Source organism: Tachysurus vachellii, chromosome 10 (genome assembly GCF_030014155.1).
Source record: "Tachysurus vachellii isolate PV-2020 chromosome 10, HZAU_Pvac_v1, whole genome shotgun sequence".
Lineage (NCBI taxonomy): Eukaryota > Metazoa > Chordata > Actinopteri > Siluriformes > Bagridae > Tachysurus > Tachysurus vachellii.
In genome coordinates, this window is record NC_083469.1 from 6208258 (window position 1) to 6223290 (window position 15033).

General features: G+C 39.7%; 1 protein-coding gene across 7 annotated transcripts in view; it reads left to right on the top strand.

The window, feature by feature from the left end:
• The window catches only part of hspa12a (heat shock protein 12A), a 45510-nt gene that overhangs the window by 20072 nt on the left and 10405 nt on the right, over positions 1–15033 (top strand). For 2 of the 7 annotated variants that reach the window (XM_060879342.1, XM_060879344.1), the window contains exons 2-9: positions 948–1024; positions 1405–1532; positions 5490–5676; positions 6193–6297; positions 6385–6501; positions 8082–8253; positions 11597–11683; positions 14608–14712. In XM_060879342.1, the coding sequence (XP_060735325.1) occupies positions 948–1024; positions 1405–1532; positions 5490–5676; positions 6193–6297; positions 6385–6501; positions 8082–8253; positions 11597–11683; positions 14608–14712 (978 nt within the window). The remainder of the gene's footprint in view (positions 1–947; positions 1025–1404; positions 1533–5489; positions 5677–6192; positions 6298–6384; positions 6502–8081; positions 8254–11596; positions 11684–14607; positions 14713–15033) is intronic. The other 5 variants (XM_060879343.1, XM_060879345.1, XM_060879347.1 and 2 more) reach the window with 3 other exon arrangements.

Genomic DNA, 15033 nt, shown 5'->3' on the forward strand with positions numbered 1-15033 from the left:
TGAGGGGAAACAAAAACTCACCCCAAACCATGTAGCAAAATGTATTATGGGCTGATGAGACCAGGGTAGAATGTCTCAGGCGAGTATTAACAGCTTATTACCCAAAGTACACTATACCTGTGATGAAGCATGGTGATGGCAGCATCGTGCTACAGTATGAAGCTGCTTCTTTTCAGCTTTGTCCCAGATCATGGATAGCTCCAAATACCAGTCTGTTTTGGAATAACATTCGATGGCGTCTGTTAGATATCGTCGAAACATTTCGTTGTTGATGTGCGATTCACAATGATGACCCCAAGGCACAAATCCAAAGCCAACAAAGGAACGACTTGAGGAGAAGATGATGATGAACACTGTTGTGGATGGAGCAGTCAGAGACTGCATCTAAATCCTGTTGAAAGTCTGTGGAAAGACTCGAAGGAGGTCTCTTGTAGTTTGATGGATGTGGAGCAAAACAGAATTGCCAAATTACAATGTGTTTGACTGGGAGATTCTTACGTACTACCAGCACAATTACTTAAAAGCTATCCACATTTATTCTACCAGGATATTATTAGGTTAATTCCTTTTTCTTTTTTTTTCTTGAATTGTTAAATTGTTTTTTTTATTTATTTATTATTGAAATGTATTGCAATTTTAACAAAAACTTTATATTTAAAATCCACTGTATACTGTATAAATAGACATGGACAGGCATACAGATAAGAATTTATGAACACAATGATAGATAGAGCTGGATGGATGGAGGGATAGATATAGATTGTAAGATATTCATGGATGGATGGATGGAATAAATAGGACACTTAAGCATACTTAAGCAGCTTAATGTGTTCGTCAACATAACATGGGTTAAAACACTGCATCATCTTAGCTGTGATCTTACACATTTCACAGGCAGACATAAATAACTGTGTGTCCGTGTGTGTGTGTGTGTGTGTTTGTTTTAGATGCAATGGCTGCCCCGTCGCCAGCAAAGAGTATTGGCGACCCAGGCATCACGCCTCTCTCCCCTACACACACAATGGTGAGTCTCTTGTCTGTTGTATAACGTTGTTAAAGTGACGGAACAGAACAGTCTAGACCGGAGAGAACTGAATTTTGTAAAGACTTTGTAACACATGAATCAGCATTATAGCTCCATAAGAGAATTCTTTAACTAACTCGCACTCTCTCTTTCTCTCTTGCATGCTCTTACTCACTCAAACTCTCTTTCACTCTTTTTCTCACTCTCACTCAATCTCTCTTTCTTACTCATTCTCTCTTAATCTCTCACCTTCACTCTCTTCCCTTCAATCTTCCCCTTGCACATTTTCTCTCTCTCTCTCTCTCTCTCTCTCTCTCTCTCTCTCTCTCTCTCTCTCTATCTCTCTCTCTTTTTCTCTCTCTCTCTTTTATTCTCTTCAGAAGGATTCAGAACAGAATGAACCGCCGAGTCACTCGTTTGTGGTGGTGGTGGCCATCGACTTTGGCACCACATCCAGCGGCTACGCCTACGCTTTCACTAACGAGCCAGAGTGCATCCACACCATGAGGTGAGAGAAACACAGCCAGGAGGAACAGATTGAAGTGAAGGAACTGACGATTCTTCCAAACGAAACACTTCTCTCTTCCATGCTTTTCCACTTAAAACTGAACCTGGTACTCAGGCAGCAGAATGAACTCCGTTCTGGCAACAAAACAACTACAACTAGTGATGCCAGAGGTTTGGGGTGGCATCATTGTGTCGCCATGGTGACAGGCAACTTTGATTGATTCATGTCTGCTATAAAAATAGGCTGCCACCTCTCTCACTCTCTCTCTCTCTCTCTCTCTCTCTCTCTCTCTTTCTCTCTCTTTTTCTTTCTTTTTCTAGATCTGTCTATCTCACTCATTGGTTTTTGTCTGTCTGTCTCTCTCTCCTCACCCCCCTCCCCCTCCCACTTTTTTATGCACTAATGTAATCTTTTAGCCCAGCTTCTGATTCAGTCTCTATTTCCGTCTTTCTCATTTGTCTCTTAAGGCACCTACACACTCTATTACCAGTTTATTTTTAGACGTGTGTGTGTGTCTGTGTGTGTGAGAGAGAGAGAGAGAGAGAGAGAGAGAGAGAGAGAGAGAGAGCGAGAGCGGGTATGTGTCTGCAACCAGTGAATCAGCTGCACCCTGGAGTTCTCCTAACCTTTGACCCCAGAGGTCAGTTTGACAACAGTGAACTTCCCCAAACAGATAAACAAACAGCTGAACAGGGTAATAAATATATGCACTGTTATATGTATAGACAGATGGCATTCCTCTGAAATTAGCCAGGAATGTAAGTAATGTTTGGAATTGTGTATTTCTGATGAGGTATTTTTGCCTGCATGTCTCATTGCGGCTCACAGTCTCGCTCCTGAGAACAGTGTTTTACCTGCTAGAACAACTCTAAAGAGAAGAGAGGGGTTTGAGGATTGGTACTGAAAAGTTATATGTTATATGTAAGTTATTTATATCCAAATAATGCAGTAATGATCCTGACTCATTAATAAGATTAAAGTAAAGACTGAAGTGAATGAACTGATCCAGTTATTCAATTAAAAAAAGAAAGAAGGAATAATAAAAGACTAAGTTAGCTAAGGGCTCAGAGGAGGACTATTATGGCTCAAGCACACAAATAAAGTAAAATGAAAAAAAATATTTCTCATACATTCAGGACCTTCAGAGCCAGAGACGATTGGACGAAGAACGCCGTACACGTCACATGAGTAAGAGATGATTGGGGTGAGCTGCTGCGATAGTCACGATGCTCTTCTCCTTCCCTTTAATAACCCAGCGTGTGCTCGGCTCTCGGCACAGTGACATTTTACTAATGTTATACGATTAGATTTCGCTTCCAGATTCACGTCGGTGTTTTACTGCCAGAAATACGCAGCTGGCCGACACAACCTACAGCCAATTTTCTTCACGTTTGTGCGTGTTTATTCAAGCGTGAGCGTGACACTTAATTAGTTTCTTAGCTATTCTGTTTAGTCTGTTAATTATATGATGTTCGCTGTGTAACGATGCGTCAGTTGTTCGATTCACATTTAGGAGCCACGTGGAAGTTTAATGGTTTTCCTATATAACAGTGCAGGAAACTAAGACTTCGGTTTAGTTATGTTTTTTTTTTTTTATTGTGGAATGTTAGCAAGCTTTTGTTAAATATCTTCACCTTTATTTTAATCTTTTTAATATTTAGCATCGATTTTATGAAGTCCGGAAGATTGACATGTAAAAAGCAGCACATTAATATAAACCTGTCATTTGACTGTATTATAGAAAACAAATCAGCAGCTTCTGACCAAACGGATTTTAAGAATTCAACAGCGTTGTGGTAATAATCATAAGATCACCGAGTCTGTTGTATTTTGTTAGTATTTGTTTGAAATGGAGCGTTTATGTTGAAGTGGAACAGTGTAAATTGTGAAAGTCTGCAAAATCGAGTCGTAAGTAATGAAACGGGACTTTTTTTTTCTTTTTGGCTTAGAAAATGGCATTTTAGTGTTTCACTGTGGCTGTGACAATAGAGGGCACAGGATCTTGTACCAAAGTGGGTTTGAAGACTCATCAGCTCCAATAGGATACAAATGTCACACCACTTGATGTGGCGCTTCACCCGTCCCAATGAAGGTGGTGAAGAAGAGGAAAAAAGTATAAGTGTTTCACCACAACATTGGATTTAAGATTGTAAACATTCAAATTCAAACACTTAGTTTAAAGCTTTCCCGATTTAGGTTGTAACTCTACACACACACACACACACACACACACACACACAGAGTACAGTATGTTCATTCAGGTGTCCATTCCAGCAAGTCTTTAGTTTCTGGCTCAGGAGACAAAAACTAGCCCGTATCACTCACACACACACACACACACACACACACACACACACACACACACACACACACACACTCCCACATCTATGAGCTCCTGAAGTTGTTTTGGTTAGATTAGACTCACTGATCCCTAAATCTGGGACTGAACTCAAAGCTTTTCTTTCCTGAGCTCTTAAGCAGGGCCTCTCTGTGGTTTACCAAGAACTCACTGAATAGATCAAACTCGCCACAGAATCCAAACTTTCCGGAATCATTGCTTCAGTTCTCCTTCCTCATTAACGTCTGCTCTTCTATATGACACACCTATCTGTTTCATAATGTATAGGCTGTACCTGAAACTTTTACACACAGATTGTTCAAACAGTTCAAGAGATCTTGGCTCTGAATGAAGAAGGTATTATTGAGTAACAAGCATCAGCCGTGTAGGATTTGATATTTTATTCATCATTCATTCATCTTCTACCGCTTATCCGAACTACCTCGGGTCACGGGGAGCCTGTGCCTATCTCAGGTGTCATCGGGCATCAAGGCAGGATACACCATGGACGGAGTGCCAACCCATCGCAGGGCACACACACACACTCTCATTCACTCACGCAATCACACACTAGGGACAATTTTCCAGATGCCGATTTGATATTTTATTCAGTAAAATATATATATTCATTCTGGATACATGCTCCCAGTCTTTTAGATGCTAATATACATACATGATGCAAAAGGTGTTTGAGGTGTTAAAATGTAGGTCAGATCAGTTGGGAATTTCAGTTTTCATTTCAGATTAGGAAGTCGTGGTTCTCTCCTGACTGGATGCTGGAGTGAGCATTCAGGCTGAAATGATTTCTCTGCCTTCATGGCAAAAGTCCTGAATAATTTAAAGTGTGTGCCTGAGAGTGACTCTGTGTGAGAGAGAGGAAGAAAGAAAGAGAGGGGGTGAGTGAGTGAGTGTCTCTGTGTGAAAAAAAGTGAGGGAGAGTGTGTGTTTGTGTGGCGTGAGTGTGTGTGTGTTTGTAGAGTGAGAGTGTGTGAGAGTGACTTCGTAAGCGTGTGCACGTGTGTGTGATGTGTACGTGAGAGTTTAGTGAGTGAGTGTAGAGAATGAGTGAGTGTGTGTGTGTGTAGAGTGTGTGTACGTGAGAGTTGAGTGAGTGAGTGTAGAGAATGATTGAGTGTGCGGGTGTATGTGAGAGTTGAGTGAGTGAGAGTGAGTGTAGAGAATGAGTGAGTGTGTAAGTGAGAAAGATTAAGTTAGTAAGTGTGTAAGTAATTGTGTGTATGTGTGTGAAGAGAGTGAGTGAGTGTGTTTGAGTTTTTTAGAGGGTGTGTAAGCTGGTGGGTGTAAGAGAGTGTACTGTAAGTGTGTGTGAAAGAATAAGTGAGTGAGTGTGTCTACAAAGGTCAATGATTATTTTGCACTCAAGTAAACCTGACAAAAGCTATTGGTTGCAGATGACATCACTAATTTATCATTTATTTCAGCCATTTGATTCTTTTTTGTAAAACAGATTGCAGAAATGTGCATTATGGAAAAACACAACTGTTAACTATAGCATTATATATACATACATATTACTATTAACTGTCCTGTAGTTTTTACACACACACACACACAGCCTCATACTGATTTTTATTTTGTCGATTTCTCCCTGTTGCTAGGCGCTGGGAGGGCGGTGACCCAGGCGTGTCCAATCAGAAGACACCGACCACCATTCTGCTGACACCAGACAGGAAGTTTCACAGTTTTGGTTATGCAGCAAGAGACTTTTACCATGATCTGGACCCCAGTGAGTCAAAGCAGTGGCTCTACCTGGAGAAGTTTAAAATGAAACTACACACAACTGCGGTATACACACACACACACACACACACACACACACACACACACACAATGTCTTACAAGAAACAATACACTTCAATTCTAATTGTGATCAGGATCTGATATTATTGTGATTGTATCGTAATATGTAGTTACATTTTATATAGATTTGTAACATAATGATTCTGTTAATAAAATAGATAATTACATCATTTTATTATATGTCTTAGGATTTTTTTGGGGGGTAAATTGTAGTCTTTATTACATTTAGTTTGTATCTGTATTTACTAACAAACTCTTTTGTTGGACTACATGAAAGCGGCGATTGATAAAAACACCCAGAACCAATAAAACAATTAGGGATTCGTTTACATTTGCGTATTTTATCTCACTACCAGTGTCATTAATAATGATTAACAATCGTAATAATGATTAACAGAAGGTATAGACCAGTGTGAATTTTGTCTCTAAATACATTTAAAAAAATGCATGAATATGGCTTTTTATTGTCAAACTATTTACTTGTTAATTATTCCATACCAGAATCTGTCCATCGACACAGACCTTCATGCAGCCAATGGGAAGAAAGTGAAGGCTTTGGATATATTTGCCTACGCGCTGGCCTTCTTCAAGGAACAAGCTCTCAAAGTAAGTCAGATTGTACTGTCTTGTCTGTGTGCAGAGCTTTTTCATTATGTTAGTGTTTGTTTTACTTTGTGCTCTGATTGGTTACAGGAGCTGAGTGACCAGGCGGGGGCGGAGTTCGATAACGTCGACGTCAGATGGGTCATCACTGTTCCAGCTATCTGGAAAATGCCGGCAAAGCAGTTTATGAGAGAGGCTGCGTATAAGGTACCGATATGCATGTGTGCATAAATGTCTTTTTCGCTTCGTATTGTACATACAGATAAACAGGCTGTATGTTACTTCCAACAAACACTGTGTTAGTGCTGCACCTGTCTTCTGTTTCACTTTTATTTATTATGATGCTGATAACAGAGCTGGGAGTATCAATAACCCTTCATCACGTCCTCTTGAGAGTTGTGAGACTTGTACTGGGTGCGATTAAAAAAACACGTTTATACAGACGTTTTCTTCTCTATTATCAGCTCAGTATTTGTTTCAGCCTCCTAGTGGATGGGTTTGATATTGCAGTTATCCTGTGGCTCTGTGTAGTGATGCTTTAAAGCTACAGGCAGAGAAAGTGAGCTAACGCTGCATCTTGAGCACCACAGGTCGAGGAGATAAAAGAGCAAATGTCTGAGAAAGAAAGAGAAGACAAAAGGAAAACAAAATGGTGAGAGAGATAGAGGACGGAGTAGAAATTGGACTAGAAGTAATGAAGGGTGAGATGGAAGGGGATGTTTATAGACAGTGCACCATTTTAGGACAAAGTCTTTTGTCACATAGCTGAAATATCGTGTGTGTGTTTGTGTTTGTGTGTGTGTTTGTGTGTGTGTGTGTGTGCCAGGAGGCAAGGTTAGAGGAAAGGGAATTTTAAACAGTTATGAGACAGAGAAACAAAGGAAGAGAAAGGGATGATGAAAGAAGGGAAAAGAGATGAACTGGTGAGTGCACGAGAGAGAATATGTGGGAATGAAGGTGGAAGGAAGGATGAGAGAAAAGTGAAAGAGAGGATGAAGGAGGGATGATAAACACAAAGGCTAGCTATCTAACTAGATGTTATTGAAGGAAAGACATCAAGAAGTAGAAAACAAAGACTGGATGGATGGATGGATGGATGGATGGATGGATGGATGGGTAAGATTGATGTCTTGACAGATGGAACACCAGACCATGCAGTGTGTAGAGGACAGTAAGGTGTGGCTGTGTCCTAGATGCTGATACAAAGGAGGAGGCGGTGCAGTAAAAAAGGAGCACATGGAAGAGAGATAATTACAGAGAGAGAGAGAGAGAGAGAGAGAGAGAGAGATGGGAAGGGAGAACTGCACTCTAGATTAACACTAGTTTAGCGCTGGTTTAAAACTGTCTCACTCTGCCTGTATAGAATAAAGAGCTCCAGGGCTTAAACATGGAAGTCCACAAAGTGTGAAAAAACATTGAAATAATGGTGGTGAAAGACAGCGACATACAAACCTGGATTTTAGACATTTCTATTTATATACACTGAACATACTGGGGGGAAAAGACACAGCATTTTCTGGTCTGCCCTGGTCTTTAGTGTTGTAATAGTCATATATTAAACCTAATGCACAAAGCTGTCTTAATTACATAAGATACATACTAAAATACTTATTAACCCTTAAGTCAGTTTAACACATCAGTTTTTTTTTGTTTGTTTTTTTGTTTTTTTCAATCTGAAACTCTAAATCCAAACGGCATACGGAGCATGTAACAAATATTGAAAAACAACATTTGCAGCTTGTAAGTGTGTTCTTTTGTCTTTTTTTCCATGTTGTGGTTGTGTTCAGGCAGGTCTGGCTTCACGAGACAACCCCGAACAGCTCATCATATCACTAGAACCCGAAGCCGCCTCCATCTACTGCCGTAAGCTCCGCCTACATCAGATGGTCGACCTCAGCGATAAGATGTCCATCAATGGCTACAACTCGACTGAGAACGTGGGGGCGGGGATGGCACAGGGTTGGTACCACCTACATTCTCACACACACACACACACACACGCGCCATGCTAAGTATAAAATAACCCATCACCCATGATCTCAGAGGAGTTACCCTTTTTTTTTTTTATTGCATGTTATCCACAGTTTTATAAGGAAATTCAGGTCGTTTTTTTAAGGAAAGTGACTGCTGGGTTTTTTCAAACATTCTGCCACAGACTTGCGTCTGTTTTCTGCAGATAATTCCAGACAGCCTAAATCATATTATGATCTGAAAATCAGGTTTATTATTTAATAATTATTTAAAGGAGAAAATCAAGTAAAGGCAGATTGTAGAAGAGTTGTTGAGTTTTTATTATTCAGATATTTCTTATACACAAGCCAAAACAGGTAGACGGACACCACACCCAATATGGTGATTAGTAAGACCTTTAAACTTCAACCAAATTCACACAATTTACCATCAATACAGTGACTAATTAAAATACCGAACCCCATCCTCTCGACAAATTTTGGCATATAGTGTGTGTCGGTTCTGAGTTCAGATGAAACCTGATGATCAGCAGCTCCACAGGTTTTTACTGCCCCACAGAAACCCTGTGTCACTTGGAAGATCGATGAGCTCATCAGCCATATATTCAACTCCAAAATAAAGAACAGAGAAAACACAAGATAGAGTACGAGCGAGAGGGTGCGATTAAAATCCTTCATCATTTAGGACTTAATTCTTTTGCATTTACATTTTAAGATTTAAAGCAAAATTATAGTGAAATCATTTAGAGGTTTTTTGGAATTGCCACCCATTAATAAATAGATTGAAATATTTATCTTAAGGTTTAAAATACATTCATAACTGAGGATGTTATCTCTATATCTCATGCATGTGCGCGATCACCACTGACATTGTCGATGTGTTTCCACTGTTCACACGTCTAAATGAGTATTGAATGAATAAATAAAAGAAAGTGTGGTTTTCCTGCAAAGTTAAAGATCAAGATGAAGACCAGCAAGGCTTTGTTTTAGCTGTAAACACTGTTTTTATCCAGTACAACAACATGATCATGAGCAAGTTCTTGCTTTTATACGAATTATATAAAGAACCTGATCTCATTTAACAGACACTATACGTCCAAATATTTTTGCTCGGTCAATTAAATTAGTTCTAGCACTCTTTGGGAACACATTTTGTACTACTAACTGTGTATGTAAAACACAGAGTAACAGTGGAGGCTGTATAGGGTGAAAAGAAACGGAGTTCCTGGAGCAGTTGTTTGATTTTCCTCAAGGTTTTGTGGCATCCATGTGTGGTCCGGAAAAGCACATCCACAAACCCTTTCCTCGGAAGAAGTATTTCCAGCTCTGAAAGGATAATTATACTTTACAAACCAGAGGCATGGTGGTTTAGTGGCTAGTACTCATACCTCTGTGGTTGGGGTACGATTCCTGCCTTCATCCTGTGTGCATGAAGTTTGCATGTTCTCTCTGAGCTTCACTCCGGGTTTCTTCCTTCAGTTCAAAGACGTGCTTTGGCTGATTTGGTATCTCTGTATAATTGTGTGTAGTGTGTTTGTGTCCCCTACGTCCAGGCTCCCTATGGCCCTGTTTAGGAAAAGTGCCTCAGAAGATGAATAGATGGCTTTAACAAACCAGAAGGCATCATCTAATATGGGGTATGTGCTATCTCAGTGGTTAAGGTGTGAGATCAGAAGGCTGTGAGTTCAAACCCCAGGTCCACAAAGCTAATAATACTGCCCCTGAGCAAGGCCCTTAAACATCAATTGCTCAGTTTTATACAATGAGCTAAAATGTATGTCGCTCTGGATAAGTCTGACAATTGTGATGTAAGAAGTTTTGAGTTCTGCTATTTTCTCAGAACAGGGAGATGAGTAGAAGGTGTATTTGTGGACATAAAGGTTGGAAGGAGAATGGTAGATGTGTAGCAGCTTAAATCCATGATGCTGTCAGGAACACACACAACTAAGACACACTGCTGAAATGAAATAAGTGATTGCCAGTGTGAGGTAAGAGCCAACAGAAGGGCAAATTTCTATATGGTACTGATTTTTTTTTTTTAGTTGCAAATAAACGCATTTATCCTGATTATATCCAGCGAAATTTCGTTTAATGGTGACTGGGGATTTTGAATCCACTCACATGAGTTACATCATCGATCAACCTTGAAGTTGGCCATTTGATCCCTCAGGTTCCTGGAAGAGGTGTGTCCTGAGCTCCAGTTTACATGGTGGGGTTGCCTCGTGAACAAATAAATAAAATAATAAGGTCTGTCTTATAAAATAATGCATGAAGTGCAGAACAGCATCGGTAATGAAACAGACTAATGTAAGGATCGATGAGTAAAAACATGTTTTGTTTAAATGGATGAAGTCAGAAATTAAAATAAAATTATTAATTATGGAAAAAAACAGGAATAAGGACACATGGTGAGGCAGGTGGGGGGAGCAAGACACACGGCAGCGCAGCCAGAGAGGGCCGAGCGACGTCCACAGCCGAGCTGAAGGGCCGAGCGACGTCCACAGCCGAGCTGAAGGGCCAAGCGACGTTGTCCAACATCCTAACCACTGAGCTACCACTTCTAGATGATAAAACTGGTGTCTCTGATCCTGCAAACATTTTTAATCGGTCTGAAACTTTTGAAACAAGTATTGCACGGATTTTAGCGTCTTCCTGCAGTAAAAAAAAAGAAAGAAAAATGGAAGGGAATATAAATCCTTACCTTTTCTTTCTTACCATTTATGCTTCCTTTCTGAGGAGGGTTCCAGCTGGCCCAGGCAGTGTTATTATCATGTCAGCAGCATGGAATTCTGTGTTATGTGAACGTGTAACTATGGAAAAGGTAGCATCCTGTGTTTAGGTCATCTACTTTCCATTTCCTTACTTTACTGAGCTCATGGAAAAGTCTGTGTGAGATTTCCATTGACAAGCCCCGAGTCCTGAAGTGAGTAGAGATACCAGCTGAGAGTCTACACTGAAGCTCATGCTGCTGAGCTGATCAGTTAATGGCAAAGAATATTGTTTAGTATCCTTTTTGTTGATACAAATACCAGTAAAACATCCGAATACTGCAAGGTATATATTTTTGTTATTACATTCTAGGATCTGAACAATTCTCAGTAAGCACTAAAGTGAAGAGAAGATCATTCCAGTAGATCGCGATGCTTCTCCTGTTTCTCTGCCATCCTGTTGTCTTGCTGCTCTAATGTCATACAAACATACACAGTTTCATGTGCACTTTTTCTTCCACCGTTTCTCACACACACTCCCTCCCTCCCTCCCTCTCTCTCTCTCTCTCTCTCTCTCTCTCTCTCCCTCTCTCTCTCTCTCTCTCTCTCTCTGTCAATAACCAGCCAAGGAACACGTGCGTCGCAACCGGCAGAGTCGCACCTTTCTGGTGGAAAATGTCATAGGAGAGCTCTGGTCCGAACTCAGTGAAGGTAGAGTTTCCTCTCTCTCTCTCTCTCTCTCTCTCTCTCTCTCTCTCTCTCTTTCTTTAATTTTCTCTCTTCCTTCTTCCTGCATGTTTCTTTCTTTTTCTCTCTTGCCGTGACACTGTTTTTTCCGAATGCTAATCTCAGGCTGAATTAAGTTCTGCTTCCCCTTGACACACACATACATGCACTCACCGGCTACTTTATTAGGAACATATGTACATTTTTGAATCCATGCATTTTCGGATCATATGGGGACGTAGAATACATAACATCACATTAAAATTATATTTTTCCTCCATTCTGATGACTGATTCATGTCTTTACGCACATATGAATATTTGAAGATCCACCAATAATTTGCTAATCGTCAAAAAGGCAACGCACTAGTCAAGGGATTTTAAATAGAATAAATAAATGCCTGGAAGAGTAATTAGCCTTCATTTAAAAATGAAATATATTTTCCTCCCACAGCATAGCAGAGATGTTTTGTCACCTGTCTGTAAATGGAAGGATCGGTACATGGATGGTGGATGGATGGATGGATAGTTAGAGAGAAATAGAAGTGGGAAAAATGGGTAGAAATGTTGATGGACGGAGGGATATTTACACAGATAGTCAGACATCTAACAATAAATGATTGCTTATTTCTCTACAAAAATGAAGGAGAGACATCTCAACAGATAAAAATGTGCAGCTCCAGGACCAGGATTGGTCCTTACATGAACCCCTTTGTCCGATTTTTGAGCAATTTCATTTTCCGTCTTTTTAGGTTTCCATCTCCCGATATACAATAATAATTTTAGGAAATTCTGTTGAGGCTGAACATCTTCAACTGACCGCAAATGCTAAGAGAATTTCCAGATATTCCAGTTCACCAAACTCTTGGGATAGATGTTAGAGATGTATAGTAACATTTATTTTAAACTTACATTGTTTTTTTATTGTTTCTATACTTCTATAAAGCTGCTTTAAGACAATGTGAAATTATTAAATGCGCTATAGAAATAAATTGAATTGAAAATAGAATTGAATAGAATTTTGACTTGATGTTCTTCATAGATAGATAGATAGATAGATAGATAGATAGATAGATACTGTAGATAGATAGATGGATAGGATGGGATGGATGGATAGATAGATAGATAGATGGATGGATAGATGGATAGATAGATAGGATTGAGGGATGGACCTTGGATGGATAGATAGATAGATGGATAGGATGGGATGGATGGATAAGATGGGATGGATGAATGGATGGATGGATAGATAGATGGATAGGATGGGATGGATGGATAGATAGATGGATGGATGGATGGGTAGATGGATGGATGGATGGATGGGTAGATAGATAGATAGATAGATAGATACATACATACATACATACATACATAGATAAATAGGTAGATAGATAGATGGATAGATAGATAGATAGATAGATAGATAGATAGATAGATAGATGATAGGATTGACGGATGGACCTTGGATGGATAGATAGATAGATTGATGGGATGGATGGATAAGATGGGATGGATGAATGGATGGATGGATAGATAGATGGATAGGATGGGATGGATGGATGGATAGATAGATGGATGGATAGATAGATGGATGGATGGGTAGATGGATGGATGGGTAGATAGATAGATAGATAGATAGATAGATAGATAGATAGATAGATAGATAGATAGAACTTTGTCATTCCATTGTACAGGTACATAGCATCTAAATGTGGTTCATCATCTACCAGGGTAGTTTTATAAAAAGTACAATAAGTCTAAAAAAATAGTATTATATTATACATACTGTGCAAATGTGCATTATGTACAAGAGTAACCAAGATATTCTACAGGGTATGTAGAGATAATATACATAAACACATGCAAACTAGGGTAAGCAATGAATTTACAGTTATATACAAGTATAATTGGTAGAAAAAGATATAAGCAGAAAGTACCGAGTGGAGCAGAACTGCAATGTGATTATAGATAGTGACGTATTAGTGAGACATCAGGGTCCTAGTGGTGTAGTGTAGAGTTCAGTAGGTTTATGGTTGTGGTCTGAACCTGCTAGATCTGGTGCTGATGGTCTGTATCTCCAGGTCTTCCTGGATGAAGGAGGTTGAACAGTTTGTGATTATGACCAATCCCTCAAATTATCTGTTGGAATAAGGCCATTTTTGTCATGGTTTCAGTAGTGAGACATTTTGAGTAAGGTTTGCGTGTTGTTAAAATTTAAAGAGAGATCCTGTGGTATTTTCCATTGGAGAAAACAAATTATGTTACATGTTTTAGATGTGGGGGCATGGTGGCTTAGTGGTTAGCACGTTCGACTCACACCTCCAGGGTTGGGGTTCGATTCCCACCTCCACCTTGTGTGTGTGGAGTTTGCATGTTCTCCCCGTGCCTCGGGGGTTTCCTCCGGGTACTCCGGTTTCCTCCCCCGGTCCAAAGACATGCATGGTAGGTTGATTGGCATCTCTGGAAAATTGTCCCTAGTGTGTGATTGAATGAGTGTGTGTGCCCTGTGATGGGTTGGCACTCCGTCCAGGGTGTATCCTGCCTTGATGCCCGATGACGCCTGAGATAGGCACAGGCTCCCCTGTGCGGTTATAAGCAGTAGAAGATGAATGAATGAATGAATGTTTTAGATGAATTTATCCTGTACCTGATGTAATACAGTGTTTGTGTGACTGCGTTGTTCGATATGTCTCGTGTGCTTTGAATCCCATGCTGGACATTTATGACATTATACAGACTGTCCTGTTTATCCCTAATAAATGAATCACATACTGAATCTGTACTGAATACCTAATCACATTATCAATGATGTTTCTCTAAAAATCTCAGTTATGGCTTGACAGTTATAGCTGTGTTTATATCATGACCTTCGCTAACTCCTAAATCATGACTCTTTGTTCCTCTTCCCAGGTGACAGATACGTGGTTGTGGATTGCGGAGGAGGGACGGTGGACCTGACGGTGCATCAGATCCGCATGCCTGAAGGTCACCTGAAGGAGCTCTACAAGGCCTCAGGTGAGTCATAGTACTTCATAAATGCATTATTATTATATGACTATAGAATGCTGCTTAATGAGGAATTAATTGAAGTTAAAACTACAGCAAATGAGGGATACATGGTTCAAGGTTTTTTTTTTGTCAGAACATTACAACACATTATACTTTACTAATATATATGAATTAAAGTTTGAAAGTATATGTTTGAAAAAGGTGGAGATGGTAATGCATGGAAAAACCGAATAAATACAAGGAGCCGGTTATTAGGAGACAACACTTTAAAAAAAAAAAAGACAAAAACGCTGTTGCTGTTGGAAGCTTGATATCATGAGAAATGAT